Here is a 16,074-nt window from a genome sequence, read left to right as displayed (position 1 = left end):
TGTGATAATGGTGCATGATAACCTAGGTGTGGGAGAGGCTCTGGGCACCATGAGGGAAGGGGTCCCCTGTTTTAGTAGGGTCAAACAAAATTCAGAAGCCAGACACAGGAAAGAGCTAGGTACAAAGAACCCAACTATGCCTTCTTGCCCTGAAGAAACCGAGTCAATGAATGGAACAAGACCTTAGGAATCACAAAGGTACAGGAGGAGGAAGTCTAGAGACATTCTTGGCACCTTGCTGTGAAGGCACAATCACAGGAAAGGATGAAAGCTGTTAGAGCATCATGTATTTATATAATTCTGGGGGCGGGGCATTTTGCTTGTCTTCTTCCCGCAGGTTGAGGTTCCAGGGGCAAATGACCCCTCCCGCACTTGCTGATGCTCATTTCTTTGTGCAACACAAATTCACTTTCTTCCTCCGTGCATCACGGGGGAGCGGGCACCGCTTACCAGCCCCTGCGGAAACAATGTCTTTTGATTTTAGGAAACCTACATCGATATCGGAAACAGTTCTGCACCTGGTGGGAAAGGTTACCATTTTGCCATGAGTGGGAAGTCATACCAAGTGCTGTTTCAGCATTTCTACAGCATGCTGCCCAAAGTAAGTGCTGATGGAATGCGGTGCATTGTCAGGGTCTCCAAGTGAGTGGAACGCAGAGATTAAAGAAGTGAAAGGTCACTGAGGTGGACTTGGGTTTGGGAATGTGCATCGCTGAAAGCACCTTGGCTTTCCAGGAGGTTCCTGGACCTGTCTAAACCCACCAGACCCTGTGCAGACAGCCATGACCCTTCAGTCTTCAGTGCTGATAGCCACGCTCACCCCCGTGGCCAGCCCAAGCTCAGCTCCCCCCCCCCCCCCCCCCCCCCCCGCGCCCCCGCCTCTCCGTTCCCTGCCTGGCACAACTTCCTAGTAGATCCACACATCAGCCTTCCTTGTACATCAGTCTCTCTGAAAGCCACTAGCCTGTGTCAGGTGGAACTCCCTTCCCCTGCTGCCTGGAGTCTTCAATCACAGCAGAAGGAAGCAAAAAGCACCAGGGTTTATTTTCAGAATCATTTATTATCTTGTCCTCTGTGCGTCCTGCTTTAAAATAGTGCCGAACAGGGTTGCGCTGTCAGTGTGGTGGAGAGACGGGGCATCCAAGCTGAGGGTTGCAACCATCTGTTAGCAGAGTCTAAAATAATCTGCCACCTTACCCTCCTTGGTAAGTCAAGGACTGAAGAATGTGGGAGCTAAAGGTTTTGAGAAAGCTCTTATTCCAGGCCCTGTTGTGGAGATGGGAATCTGAAACTCAGAGAGGTTAAGTCACTGATCTAAGGCTTGCACAGTGAGTTGGACTCATCAGTTGCTCTCTTCTCTGTCTGTGGCAGCAGTGTACAATGAGATGAGCTGCATTTCCCAAAGAACTTCACTCCGTCTGATTGCTCATGTGCCTCTTAGTTGCTATGTTAATGAGACGTTACCCCTTCTCCGGGGAAAAGAAAAAAAAAAAGTAATTGGGTCCAGCAAAGAAAGTAATGGAGCTGTGTTGGAGGACTTCAAGTTCAATATTAAACCATTAAATCTCTCATTCTGATTCCTGGCTTTGGGTCTAATGTCACACGCCCAGTGCGGTGCTGAATCAATGGCCAGGAATGACTTTTCAGGATTTTCACTTCTGAAGCAGTCTCCTTCCTAAGCTTGCTACGATGATTGTCTTTCTCTTTAGATTCTGGTTAATGGCACCATTTTTGCAAGGATGTCTCCTGGGCAGAAATCAAGCCTCGTGGAAGAGTTTCAGAAATTAAAGTAAGTGACAGGTGGAAAAAGAGGCCATGGCGGTGTCCTCTACGGCTGCCTAGCTGCCTACCCCCTAGTGTCTGAGGGTAACGCCATTGGTTTGGTTTATGTTTCTATGGATCAGGTATCCAGATGTGGCTCAGGTAAGCCTTGGTTCCTGAACCAAGGGTGTAATTATGAAGGGACAAAACCAGGTGTTAGCCAGACATGGAGTCTGGTGGCGCTTGGGGGATGGCTCTGCCACCACCTCTCACATGCGTAAGCTCCTTTCCTGTGTTGGAATGGAGACACTGGTTTTTACTGATCCTTGGAAGAAGCCATTCTCGGCTCCTTGAGATGTGGGCCATTTCATGGGAAAGAGGCTGATATCCATAGGTAGAGTGAGAAAACAAGATTAATGATAGAGGTATAGAAGGGACGGAGGGAAAAGGGGGGCAGGGAGGGATAGTGTTACTGTTCCTATTTCCCTAATCTTAGAAGAGTTGGCTGCCTTCTTTTCTTTCGAAGCAAGTCACTAGGTCCCGCCCATACTCAAGGGAGTGGATTTCACAATGACATGAGTTGCAGGAGGTGGGGACAATGGAGACCCATTTTAGACACCTGCTACCCCCAAAAGAACACTCCCTTTGTGGCCCGTGAAGCCTATCTCGCAGGAAGACTGCCTGCTTACATGCAAAGAGGAGAAATAATGAGGGTCAGAATGGGAAAGGTGGCAGTGTGTGTGTTCTCTCCAGAAGTCGTCTGCTTGATCCAGTAAGGGATAAGTGGTCATTTCAGAGCTACTGGGCATGAGTGAAATGGCAGCTGGCAGGGACCAGAGACAGAGGGCAGGTTCAACACTCTCTCGGAGCACTGACGACCAAGTCATGTCTGAACGTGAAAGCTCTTGCTGAGGTCAGACCTACCTATTCATTACTTGCTGAAAGTGTTACGGTTTCTAGCCTGAAGGTTTCAGACAGATACAAGTAGTGAAACAAGGTAATTGTTCCTTCCTCCTCATGTCGGAATCAGGAGACTGCCTCTCACTATCAGATTTTATTGGCTGAGCTTCATAACAAAGTCTCAAATGCCTCCCATTAGTTTCCCTATGCTTCCAGACTGCATAAGTGGCCAGATGTAAGTGGCTAGCTCATTCACACGGTCATTTGTTACATGGCATTGGCTAAAGAGAATCATTTTCCCTGTTTCAAATGCCTGAGAAACATTGTTGGGTGATGCTTTGAAAGCCATGTCCCCCTGAAACACAATTAGCATAGGAAGATACATACAGGGACAGAATGAGCTGACTTCTTGGTTACACGTCATCCCCTTTACAGCTCTACCTACCCTTGGCAATGCAGATCAAGCTCTCTTTCTAAACCCAGGAAACATTGGGAGATATCAGATCCCTGGTGTGATGCAGACACTCATCATGGGCTTTAAGTCTTGAGGAAGGAAGTCGATTAGATGACCACGGGTAGTGACGACACTATGACATGGTGTGCAAATGCTTGTGATGTCACTAGCCCAGCCTTAGGCCGAACTGGTCCACATTGGACCACATTCGAACTATAGAGAAGGTCAAAGGGTGACTTCTTAGGGGATCTTCTAACAGAACTTCACTTTGATGACTCATGGTGTGATTTTGGAAAATGTCACCGAATCATTTAAAGCATTGCCATGACCACTGTTGATAATAATGCCATTCATTCACTTGTAATAGAAGGCCCAGTGCACTCTGCATAAGAAATCCCTTCCCCCTGGCAGCAACTTTAAATTCGTCCTTCCATTTAGACCCTGGTTACACACCAAGCTGATATACATGGGGTACACATTACCTCACCGCCACCCTGAGACGCATCCAGAACATGTGTATGCTCTGGTTGTATTGGCCAAACCATGTGCCAGGGACTCTTCCTCCTAATGTTGGAACTGAGCATTCAGCAGTAGTGAGAGCAACTTGGCCAGGTGAGGCTGTGCTCTGCCTATTAGGCTGAGTGAGAAGTGCTATAATCATGACTCCATGTCCTTGAGCGTGAAATGTCCTTGAGCAGGACATAATCAACCTGACTTTCTTTTCAAATGCATGATTACTGTCATGGCTGATGTCCATGGTGTTATCACTGTCATTTCAGTGATTGAGACAAATTAAGTTGGGGGACTTTTCCGTCTTGAACCAAGATTCCCCAAGTCATTTTCTTGATTCCACATCTGTTCAGCACACACACACACACACACACACACACACACACACACACACACACACACACACACCGCACAGGAGTTAGTTATAATGGAAATTATTCAGGAGAACTTCTGAGCTGTTGATTGTTGTATCTTTTCCTCTATAGTTATTACGTGGGCATGTGTGGAGATGGAGCCAATGACTGTGGGGTGAGTACCCATGACTTCCGCTAACACAGGAAGCACTTCAGAATCACTCTTGAGTCCCCCAGGAACCCAGGGGCCTCTTCATTCCTCCTCCAGCAGCCACTGGCTCATGTTTACCCTTCTCTGAGCAACAGAAAGAGGTGCTGCCACTTCAGCTGTCTTCTGGCAATCCCCAGAATAATAAAGTGACCTGCTGACACTCCCCAAGTTTAGACCCACTGTGGACTTTACAAAATTATCTGGTTTAAGCCTTTATTGTCACTTATAAGGAAAGGAAGCCTCTGGGAGGGGGCATGCTTTCTCACAGGGTACACAGCTGGTAATGCCTTGGCGAGGAAAAAGGTTGAAACTCATGAAGTTTTTAATTACGTGTGAATTGCATTTATCCCCACCAAACCCACTCTGAGGTTAATTTTTGAAAATTAGTTTCTCCCAAATTGTTATGAAATCCTAAATGGTATGGTTTTTACACACTATAGCAAAACTAAAATTAAATGAGTCTCAGGTTATTCTTCATTCCCAGCAGGAGGGGAGTATGTATTTTATATTCTGGCTTTGGAAGATGTGGGTGAAATAGTGGTTGGCTTTGAGGACTATATATGTACTTTAATAGGTAAGTGCGGAACAGGAATTGAAGAACAGGGCTGAGGTTACAGTAGAATAGGAGAGCGCTTGCCTAGCGTGTGTGATGCTGAACCCATCAAAATAGCGCAAAACAGAAGAGGAGAGAGAAGAGGAGGAGAGGGAAGAGGGAGAGGGACAGAGGAAAAAGGAAACTGCTTTATACTCTTTATATCTGTATGTATCTAAAAGCTTATTGGATATTTAAGATCTGGCCATTCATTTTACTCTCCTCTTAAATATTTTCTCCAGTGTTTGTGAAAAAAAAAAGTGTGTTCATACTTAAAGACTTAGGATAAAAATTTCCACCTGTGTTTCATGAGAATACAGTTGTTAGTCCACTCATTCAACCTAGGGTGAATACTTACTGCTATTAAGTATGTGACATTTACAGCAAAACAAAAATATCAAAAGGACAGTCTCTGTTCGCCCAAAAGGCAATCATCTGATGGAGAAATCATGCATAAAATTAACCCTGACATATGGCAGATGATCTTAAATTGCATAATAGAGGTAGAAAACACTAAGGGAGAAAAGAGGAGTGTGGCGATGTTCTAAGATTTATAGAGCTGGCTGGAATCTACTGCATACCAAACCATGCAACCAAGCACTGTAGAGCAACCTGAATACAAAATCTCATTTCACAGGCATACGATTCCTGAGAGGTTATAGGCTTTCTGTGGCTTGTCTGTGGGCTATTCTGCTGTGTGTTCGCTGGACAGCTTTTAGGCTTCATATGAGAAGAAAGAGCCCTCATATCTGTGAAGCAACACATGTACCACCACCATGTGCATGTGGGCATATGTGGCCTGATTTGGGCATCTAGTGGTGATGCTACCCGCTCTACACTCTTTACCAGCAGTTAGCCAATTGGCTGGATCAATCAGCTGAGAAAGTTGGTGTTAGATATCTTTCCCCTTCCCTGTTTTTCCATTAAGATGGACCTGCTAAGAATAAGAACTGAGATATTGGAAGTCCCCAATGGCCATCCAAATTCTGTCATCCTTTTAAAACGATTTATTTTGTTTTTCAGTATGTGCAAGTGTGTGTGTGTGTGTGTGTGTGTGTGTGAGAGAGAGAGAGAGAGAGAGAGAGAGAGAGAGAGAGAGAGAGAGAGAGAGAGAGAGAGAGAGAGAGAGAGAAAGTACCTGCAAGGTCCAGATACCATAGAGACAGAACTACAGATAACTGTGAGCCTTCCAATGTGGGAGGAACTAGACTTGGGTTCCCTGAAAGAGTAGTATGGGCTGTTAGCTACTAAGTCAGGTTGTTTCTCAACCTGTGGGTCTCAATGCATTTTGCGACGAACAACCTTATCACACACAAGAGTCCATATCAGATATCCTGCATATAAGATATTTACATTATGACTCATAATAGTAGAAAATTACAATTATGAAGTGGCAACAAAAACAATTTTATGGTTGGGGTCAGCACTACATGAGGAACTGTATTAAAGGGTCACAGCATTAGGAAGGTTGGGACCCACTGTGACATCATCTCTCCAACCCTTCTGTCATCCTTTTATAGACTTTGAATGAGTGCTTCCATTTCCTGATTCTGTATGCATGCCACACAGATGGTACATTATGTGTACACGTGTGGAAGCACACACACACACAGAAACACACACACACATACACACAGACTCTCTCTCTCTCTCTCTCTCTCTCTCTCTCTCTCTCTCTCTCTCTCTCTCCTACTATGGATCGTGGCATAGTCAGTTTCTCTTTCGTGGTGACTTTATGGGCCAGGGGAGACAGGGTATATAGATGAAGGGATAGCATGAACAGAGATGTGACTATGGACAGGCACAGTTCCTTAGTTAGAGTTTTTAATTGCTGTGAAGAGACACCATGATCATGGCAACTTTTATAGAGGAGAACATTTAATTGGGGTAGCTTGCTTACAGTTTCAGAGGCTCAGTCCATTATCATCATGGCGGGGAGCATGGTGGCATGTAGACGGGACTCAGCTGGAGGAATAGCTGAGAGTCCTACATCTTGTAGGCAACAGGAAATCGACTGAGACACTGGGTGGTATCCTGAGCATAGGAAACCTTAAAGCCCCCACAGTGACACACTTCCTCCAGCAAGGCATACTCACGCCAACAAAGCCACACCTCCTAATAGTACTACTCCCTGAGATTATGGGGGCCAATGACATTCGAACTACCACACACATGGTGTTGGACTGACATTTGACAAATAGCTTTGGTATTTGAGTAGTAAGAGTCTGATCTGAGGAGTCATGGTTTGACTTGGATGGATCATTCCAGGCTTTGAAAATGGCTCATGCAGGCATCTCGCTATCAGAACAGGAAGCATCCGTGGCATCTCCCTTCACCTCGAAAACAGCCAATATCGAGTGTGTGCCTCATCTCATCAGGTAAGCTGCATCTCCTTCTCTACCTCATCACCGTGGCTCATTGTCTGACTGTGGAAATAGAATTGGACACTAGCTTCAAGTCATAAGGCCAGAGCAGGTGTGGGTCTAGTACTGCTGACCATTAATCACAGAATGATACCTGTTGCTTGAAAACACCGACAGAGCCACAAAAAGTTGACTTTCAATGAGTTTTAAGAAATAGATGGGTGCGTCAGGTAGATTCTAAAAGCTCACTTTGGCATTTAAAACGTGATTGCGTGTCTTCTCTTTCTTTTACTTTCCTATCCTGCAAGCCTTCTCTGATGTTTTACCAGGAGTTGGGGGTAGATGAAAATACATTATTAGATAGCTTTCCACAATACTATTGTATAACTCTAAAATAAAAATCCAAAAGCATCCAGGATGATGTTGGAGAAGGGGAAGGGGGGAACATGTATTTGCTTTCCTTTACTGCACCCATTTCTGATCTCATTTCTACCTACATTTTAAGTGTCATGAAGAAGAAAGCATCCTGTTTTATATTTTGTTCATGTATCTTTTCCCTGCTGTTCCTCTAATACCTGGGGGTAACGGGGGCATCTCCATGGCCAGTGTGCTGGAAGTCGTCACTCAGCTTACACTGAAAGGTTCACCACCATGTTTCTTGGTGCCTGAGAGAACAAGGTGACTGATAGGAGGTCATCAAGCCTGAAATACCCTGTCCTTCCTGCACATCAGCCAAGCAGCTGGGTCACATGTCCTTCGTCCCTGGTTATCTACACCTGTGTTCTTCTGTACCCTTGAGGACCACCACCCCCTGTACTCCCAAAGCATGATTGTGACCCAATGTATTGTGTATCTAGAATGTATTTAGAATGAAGTATGTTGGTTTAGAATACAAGTAATGATATAAAATTTGTTAGGGGCAGATGGCTTTTTGTTAATACTTCAGGGTAGACTTTCTTTTCCTCTACATTCCATAGCCTCAGAAAATTAGATACGGTTCAGTGTTCGGCTCTTTTAGGCTCGTTTTATCCTTTGGTATTCTCCACACCTGTTTATTCCTGAGAAAGAATTCCAGAGGGCGATGAGGTATAAGTCATACATGAGTAGATCTAGGTCCACAGGCCTCTTGTCGTTCTTTAGAGTGTAAGCCACGGGTTGTTATAGTTCAAGTCCTTGAGGGAAAAGCTGCTATCTGTTTTCAATTCTGAATCAAGCATTGCATCTAACTCTAAGCTCAGTATAGCAGAACATTAGATGGATGGCTGCAGGATGTACAGATAGATATATGAGCTACTAAAATTCATAATCATTAAGAGTAGCAGCAATCCTGGAAGCTCATGAAGACAGCTTTTATCCTGCCCTCAGAACCATGATTCGTACTTTGTTTGAATCTGGCTGTCTTAATTTTCTTGAAATTATATACAACTGCAGGGGGAAAAAAGATGAAATCATAATGTTTATGTCAGGCTTGGGAAAACAATCCTGGCTTTGCATTCTTTTCTCAGCCTGCTTTCTCCTCCATCCTTTGTTGAAAACAAACGCTAGCTGTTCACAGCCTGGTGGGAAACATCTGCCTGAAGTACCCTGGCCCATCTCCCAACCTAACACTCATCTTGCCTGAGGCAAGTAGTTAGTAGTTTGGCTTCCAGGTTTGCCAGTTTATGTTTCTGTAGAGTTATAACATCTTTGAGCTGAGCAGGTGCTCATGTCACTAGGGACTAGAAACAAAGCTAAACCCATGTGGGCTCATGTCTGCCCTGGCAAGAGGAAGCTGTAGAACTATCATGCTATGTTCTCACACTGTCCTCTGATCCACTACCATCCAACAAACCTCAGCTAAAGGACATTTCCCCACAAAGGATGAGTATGCAATTTCCAAGTCAGAGTTTCTACAGTGGTCTTGATCTTTTGATCTCTTCTCCAGTTCAGAATATTACCTTGGTTACTTCTAGGAATATCACATATGGCAAAAACATTAGAACTCAAATGTTAAGAGTTGCTTCCATATTTCATGAGTACTAATCTTTTAGCTTCATGTGTCTGAGAGCCGCTAAAACCACTCAATTTCAGGAGGCACATGTTGAAATAAAAGAAATTAGGATCAAGTCAATGCTTGACCTGGCAGATTATCATGATGCTGCATTATGCTTAGAATATACACAATAATATTCTTACTTCACAGAATGGGCAGAGCCTGACTCATTGCATATCCTTTTATAATGACTTTTGGTGTAATATTGGTACTTCATAAGACCTAAGTAAAGGTGGGTCAAGAATTCAAGGGGGAATTAAGGATTGAGTAAGAGAAGGAAGAAATGAATGAAGGTTTAAATAGGTCATGGGATACAGTTAACTAGTTAATGCTTGCCTGTCATGGATAAGATGCTGGGTTTGATTCGCAAGCACTGCATAAACCAGTGGATGCCAGTAATCCTAGAATCCAGGAGGTGGAGGCAAAAACATCAGGAGTTCAATGAATAAAACGAGGGGCTCAGAGATATTGCTCAGGGGTCAGAATGTGTGGTATGCAAGCTTAAGGACCCGAATTCAAATCCCAAGCACTGACATAAAAAGCTTGGACCCTAATAGCTCCCCAGCTAGCCACTTAGCCAAACAGCAAACTTCCAACTCAGTGAGAGACCCTGTCTCAAGCCACTGGGTGAAGAGTGACAGAAGACATGTGACATTCTATTCTGGCCTCCACATGCATGTATATGTGTGTATATACCTGTATATTAACATGCATGTAACACACACACACACACACACACACACACACACATAGTACAAGTAAAAATTCAATAAAACATACAAAAAAAGAAAAGATTAAAATAATTTCCTGAGGATATAGCTCAGTGGTAGAGTGCTTGCCTGCCATGTGGAAGGAGCTTGCCTGCCATGTGGAAGGACCTGGATTTGATTTCCAGCACCGTAAACATAAAATAAAAAAGCTGAAAGAATGAATATATGGCTAAGTGGGTATATATCCACAGGCTATTAAATATGAACTCCTTGCTCAGCCTTAAGTGGGTCACCCATATTACCTCCTCTAATGGCTCACTCACATCACGGAAGAGGGGGCAGAAAGAATGCAAGAGATCAACAATATGTCTATGTGATGAGTGAGAGATGGCTGTACCAGCTGCAGTTACCTGCATAGGGCATGCAAAAGACCTAACTAGTAAACATTTAGTTATGAACTCTCCTGGGCAACCTTCATGAGGCTCTAATGCCAGTCAAGGGCTGTCTTCAGAGATGTAATCAGTGATGAGTTACTCATGCTTCAGTGGTTAGCTTCATTCTCATGCTCATATGTGTGCCTCTGGTTAAACCTATAATAGAATGGCTTAAAGCGAAGCAGAAACAAAAATCATAACCAGAAGACACAAAAGTAGGAGGGGGACTTTGTGCAAGGGGTAAGGGTCCTAGCAAGGGTGGGAAGGGGATATGGAAAGGTAGAGCAATGAGTTACCAGATGTATTATATACATTATATACATATGTGAAATCGTCAAAGAATGAAAAAAAATTTAAATGAACTCCCTTTGAAATATAAAGACTGGGAGCTGTGTGGCCTATATAAGCAGATTTTGTGTTTGTTTGTTCTGAATAGGGAGGGCCGAGCAGCGCTGGTTTCATCTTTTGGTGTATTTAAGTACTTGACCATGTATGGCATCATCCAGTTTATTGGAACATCACTTCTCTATTGGGTATGAATTAAAATCATTTCTTCTCAGTTCTAATTGTATTTATAGCTTTGGGATGCGGATCCTACACCCTATTTAATGTTTATAAATACATGGAATTTCTCAGAAACAGTGGCCTACAAACTTGAGAACCGGTATGCTTCATGCAACCTGAGGCTAGAAGTGAGTAGCTCTGGATCTGTTGTCTGGAGCATTGGTTTTCTCAGGATAACCGAAGACTCTTGACCTCCACAATCCCCTGTCTCCTCCTTGGGGTATAAACAGAGTTTGAGAGCAGCCTAAATATAACTTGGCAGGAAATGGATCTGCCTCCAACTGTGGAATATTTTTGGTTAAAGACTCAAAAGAGATGAAAAGGAAGAGAAGGTTTTGAATTTGATTTTGAAGGATGGGAATGCTGGAAAATCTCCCACAGTGGGGTTGTGCTCCTGAACCTACTCAGAATTTAATAGTGTTAGATGCATCATCAGTGAAAGATTGGTCATTCCTTAAAACTACAAAGGACTCTAAAAAACAAATGGTGATAACTATTTAGAAGTTAGCTGCATAGAGGAGCTGTATATAGATTCAAAAATAATCTTCATTATTTCAAGCATAGTTTGCTCTACAAGACAATGACCCAACAGACTCAAAGGACATTTAGGGAATTCACCTGTTTTATTGCTTCGGGAGGATATTTAAGAGGTGAATGAGGAGACCAGGGACTAGGGTATCTTGTTGGCTACTGCTGGCAAGGACACACGTGGGAGGCTAAATGGCCAGCAGGTGGGGAGGGGTCAGGAAGCCCCGCTCATACCTTCCCTCCATCCAAACTGCAAAGCTTTTGTTTTGCCCTTGGCCAGCTCCCACCTCTGAAAAGCTAGTGACCTATTTTCAAGGTCTCCGCAGTTCTAGGATAGCTGTTCTTATTGAAAACTCCGAGGCTGCTGATGGACAGTTTTCCTTGTGTTTCTGTTCCTATGTAATTTTCGCACTCACAGGGACAAGGGTAAGAGGAAGTAACCAGGGGGCAGGGAGATAAGTCAGTCAGCAGAGTGCTGGCTGGGTTCAGATCCCCAGCACCCACATTAAAAAAAGCTAGGCTTGGTAACATATATCTTATACTTCCAGTGAGGAAAGGCAGGCCCAGGAAGATCCTGGGTACTCGATAGCCAGGCAGTTTAGCCAACTGGTGAGCTCCAGGTCCAGTGAGTGACCATCTTAAAAACGAAAAATAAAAAAAAATAAGGTGGAGAGCCATAGAGGAGACACCTGATCCTGATCTCCAAACTCCACATGAGACACATACCCCTTCACATGCAAGTGCACACAGAATGTGTTCAATACACACACACACACACACACACACACACACACACACACACGCACGCATGTACGCACACACGCATACACACTCAGAGTGGAGGGTAGATAAAGAACAGTTGGGGATCAGGAAGCACAATGCTCCTACGTTTTCATAAAACTGGGCACAGAGCTGTAGTGCCTGTGTTAGAGTTGAAATCAGTCCACTCAGCAGTTGTCCACTGCTGCTTGGAGCCTGATGGGTGTGTCCTCTGAGTACCTCAACCTGGAAGCTAGTACAGAGCCTTTAGAAAGGCCAGTGTACGTTCACATGCAGACATTGGCAACACATCAGAGTCAGATTACAGTGTAGAATTCGGTCACTAGCTACGAAGCAGGTCCACAGGTCTGGCTGCTCAAGGTCCAGCAAGGACGTTCCTTAAGAATAATGGTTTGACTTTTTGGCCTTACGAGTTCAGCTCCAAAATTGTGAACTGAAAAGCTAAATTCTGTGTGTACTCAGACCTCAGGAAGGAGAGACAGCAGACTAGAGTCTGCAGTGTGTTTACTTAGGGCAGTGGTTCTCAACCTGTAGGTTGAGACCTCTCTGTGAGTCAAGACACCATTTCACAGGGCTCACCCAAGACCATTGGAAAACACAGATATTTACATTATGATGCCTAACAGTAGCAAAATTATGGTTATGAAGTAGCAACGAAGTAGTTTTATGGTTGGGGTCATCACAACATGAGGAACTCTATCAAAGGGTCGCAGAATTAGGATAGTTGAGAACCACTGCTTTAGTAGGGAAAAGCCTTGTTCAGTGAGTGAACTTCAACTTCATTATGTTGTCACTCAATCCATACTCAAGAGTGGAGACCCACACCGGTTAAATGAATTGGGGCCTTGACTTTAAATTTTGTTTAAAATCCCATTAGAAACTTTCAGACTTTTACATCTTGTGCTGAGAATTCAGCTGTAAGGGGTGCGATGATGCCTGCCAGGGCTAACGTGCCTAGTAGGAGGCTGGCTGGGTTCTGATTATGCCTCTGGTGATAAAGAAATGAGTTAAATACTGAGAAAATAGTTACTGGGGTCATTTATTCTAATGAGATACTGATGGTTTTCAGTCCATACTTTGCTTTAAAAAGAGTACTGTGAGTGAGAAACGCTACAAAAACAGGCATGGTACTTACACTGGCTCTTTCTTTTTCCAGCAACTACAGATCTTTGGCAATTACCAGTATCTCTTGCAAGATGTGGCCATCACACTGATGGTCAGCTTAACAAGTAAGTTGGTATGTATGTAAGTCTGTTTGTGAAGTCCCCGAAACATACAAATGAGAACATCATAAGAAAATGAGAACATAATGAGTAAAACTTCATTGTCTGAGAATTTATTTAAAGTACCATGAGGAGTGAGTGGACACTTGGGGTCTCCAGAGCTGCAGTAAAATACCCTGATGATTAATAGGTCTTTGCCTTAAGAACTTGTCAACGTATTCTTAGTTCTTTATAATTTTGTGTCCTGTCCATAGAAAAATGGGTATGAAATCAAGAAAGGATTTTTTTTAGACCCAAAGGTCACTTTCCATTATTCAACTCTGTTTTACATTGATAGAAAACTAGCTTTTTGCTAGGTCCTTGACTTGTGAGAAAAAATGCTGATGTTTTATTCTAGTGCAGTTCTCTCGGAAGCGAGGTGTGGCTCACGTTGGCTATTGCTCACTTCCTTCTTTAGAGATGACACTGATAAAGTACTTTTGATCAAGGAACCTAGGGCTTGATGCTAACTCTTAATAAGCGAGAAAGGTGACTGTCTCAACAGAGAGCATGAAGAAGAATGGCAATGTCACTTTCTCTTTGTTCAACAGTGAGGTGTTATGAAAAAACAACAGAAAAATATCAGGCGTCTCAGGATATTAATAACCTTGACAATTTTGTGCCGCATCTTAAAGTACAAAACTGATATTGAAGCCATCTATTATATCTACCCAGTGATAAAATTTACCAGTCTCTATGATATAAGTAATATCAATTTTGATTATTAGGTTGAAGTGTCTATTCCAAGCCTATTTTATATTTTCTACTACATGTTATTAGTATTCATCTAACTGAATAATTTTGAATCAGTGATAGTGATTGTATGATGCCGGGTATTTTTAAGCAATTTGAATGATTTATTTATGAAGGATGCTGGAAAGGGAAGGAACCCCGGGAGATTCCAGAGTCTGTACTAGGAGGCAGTGCTAGGGGCCGAGGGCCATGGCAAATATCTCCTGGGAACAAGACATGGCATGTACAGATATAAATAACAAATGTAAATAACAAAACTGTGACAATAATGGCTTTTCCAAGTATAAACTTTACACTGGGACTAGGAAACATAAGGAGCCTTGATGAGGGTCATTTTATGGAGGTCACGTCCAATGGTCCTCAACTTTAAAGGAAGCAGATGAACATCCACAGTTCTCAGCCTGGCAGTCAAGACCCCACTTCTGATCTGGCCTAACTGGGCTTTCAGGTTATATCTTCTGCCGCTTCCTCTCCCTTATTCTACATTGCTCTCAAACTAAAAACTTTGCATCCCATATTTATCTACTGTCTCTTATGAGTGCTACTCCTTCCAATGGAAATGTCCTTCTTTTAGTAAAAGACTCCTTTAAAAAATTCAATTATGCCAGGTGGTGGTGGCACATGCCTTTAATCCCAGCACTCTAGAGGCAGAGGTAGGCAGATCTCTGAGTTTGAGGCCAGCCTGGTCTACAGAGCAAGTTCCAAGACAGCCAGGGCTACACAGAGAAACTCTGTCTCAAAAAGAAACCCACAAAAGCAAAAACAAACAAAAAATAAATTATGTGTATGTGTTGTGGAGGTGCTGTGTATGTGAACACAGTACCCAAGGACTATAAAAGCAATACCCACTCTTATCCACTGAGACATCTCCAGTCCCAAGAAATTTTATAATCTCCCCCTTCTAAACCCAAGCCATCAGCCCATGTATGCCCCAGGTGTCTGTATGTGTCTAACACAGAGTAAGAAAGGGATGCTGGTGTGAGTGGCTGCTGAATGATGTTTTCCTGTTGGGTGGAGGTTTGCTGACCTGAATACTTGAGAACAGTGAGTGACAGTGCCAATTGAGCATGAAGAAAGATGATGGCGACATCTCCACAGTATCCTTTCAAGAGATCCTTACTGGTCCTTCCACTGTGAACACATCCCCCTCTTTACCCATTAGCTGCATATTGATTCCATGAAAAACTGTAGCAGTGGTTATGAAGGGTGCTTTAAGGAGAACTGAAAGGTCTATGAAGTCTTGTTTTCCTCTCAGGAGTGCCCCACTTAATAAAAAAGAGAGTCATAGGAAGTATTCTAGGAAAGCCTGGATGATTTTGAGGGGACATTGTGTTTTTGCTCACTTCTTCATAATAATAAAGATGAGAGAGAGGAGAGACATGAAGGGAAGCCATATATCAGTCGTTTTGTAGGTAAAGTAGAAGCCATGGAACTTATTCAGGCAGGAACTATCATAGCAAGAAGCTGCCCAATGAGGGCAGGCTACAGAGGTCTTTATGGTATCTACTCCAGGAGATATTTGAAGGAAACATTCCTGAGGAGTCAGGAGGAGAGATTACCATTCACAGTAGTCCAGATGTGATTACCATTCACACCAGCACAGATGTGATTACCATTCACACTAGGCTAGGTGTGATTACTATTCAAACTAGTTCAAGTGTGATTACCATTCACACCAGCCCAAGTGTGATTACCATTCACACCAGCCCAAGTGTGATTACCATTCACACCAGCCCAAGTACGATTACCATTCTAGCCCAGGTGTGATTACCATTCACACCAGCTCAGGTGTGGTTACCATTCACACCAGTCCACAGGGAAGCAGTATAGAACCCACCAATGAGCCTTGTTCGGACAGCCTAAGTTT

General features: G+C 43.5%; 1 protein-coding gene across 4 annotated transcripts in view; it reads left to right on the top strand.

Moving 5' to 3' along the window:
• Positions 1-16,074, top strand: part of Atp13a5 (ATPase 13A5) — a 128,009-nt gene that overhangs the window by 88,471 nt on the left and 23,464 nt on the right. For all 4 annotated transcript variants that reach the window (XM_076548668.1, XM_042259124.2, XM_076548666.1 and 1 more), the window contains 6 exons: positions 485-601; positions 1,710-1,789; positions 4,111-4,153; positions 7,050-7,159; positions 10,757-10,853; positions 13,349-13,421. In XM_076548668.1, the coding sequence (XP_076404783.1) occupies positions 485-601; positions 1,710-1,789; positions 4,111-4,153; positions 7,050-7,159; positions 10,757-10,853; positions 13,349-13,421 (520 nt within the window). The remainder of the gene's footprint in view (positions 1-484; positions 602-1,709; positions 1,790-4,110; positions 4,154-7,049; positions 7,160-10,756; positions 10,854-13,348; positions 13,422-16,074) is intronic.

Source organism: Peromyscus maniculatus, chromosome 12 (assembly GCF_049852395.1).
Source record: "Peromyscus maniculatus bairdii isolate BWxNUB_F1_BW_parent chromosome 12, HU_Pman_BW_mat_3.1, whole genome shotgun sequence".
NCBI lineage: Eukaryota > Metazoa > Chordata > Mammalia > Rodentia > Cricetidae > Peromyscus > Peromyscus maniculatus.
This window is presented reverse-complemented; position numbering and strand designations above follow the sequence as displayed.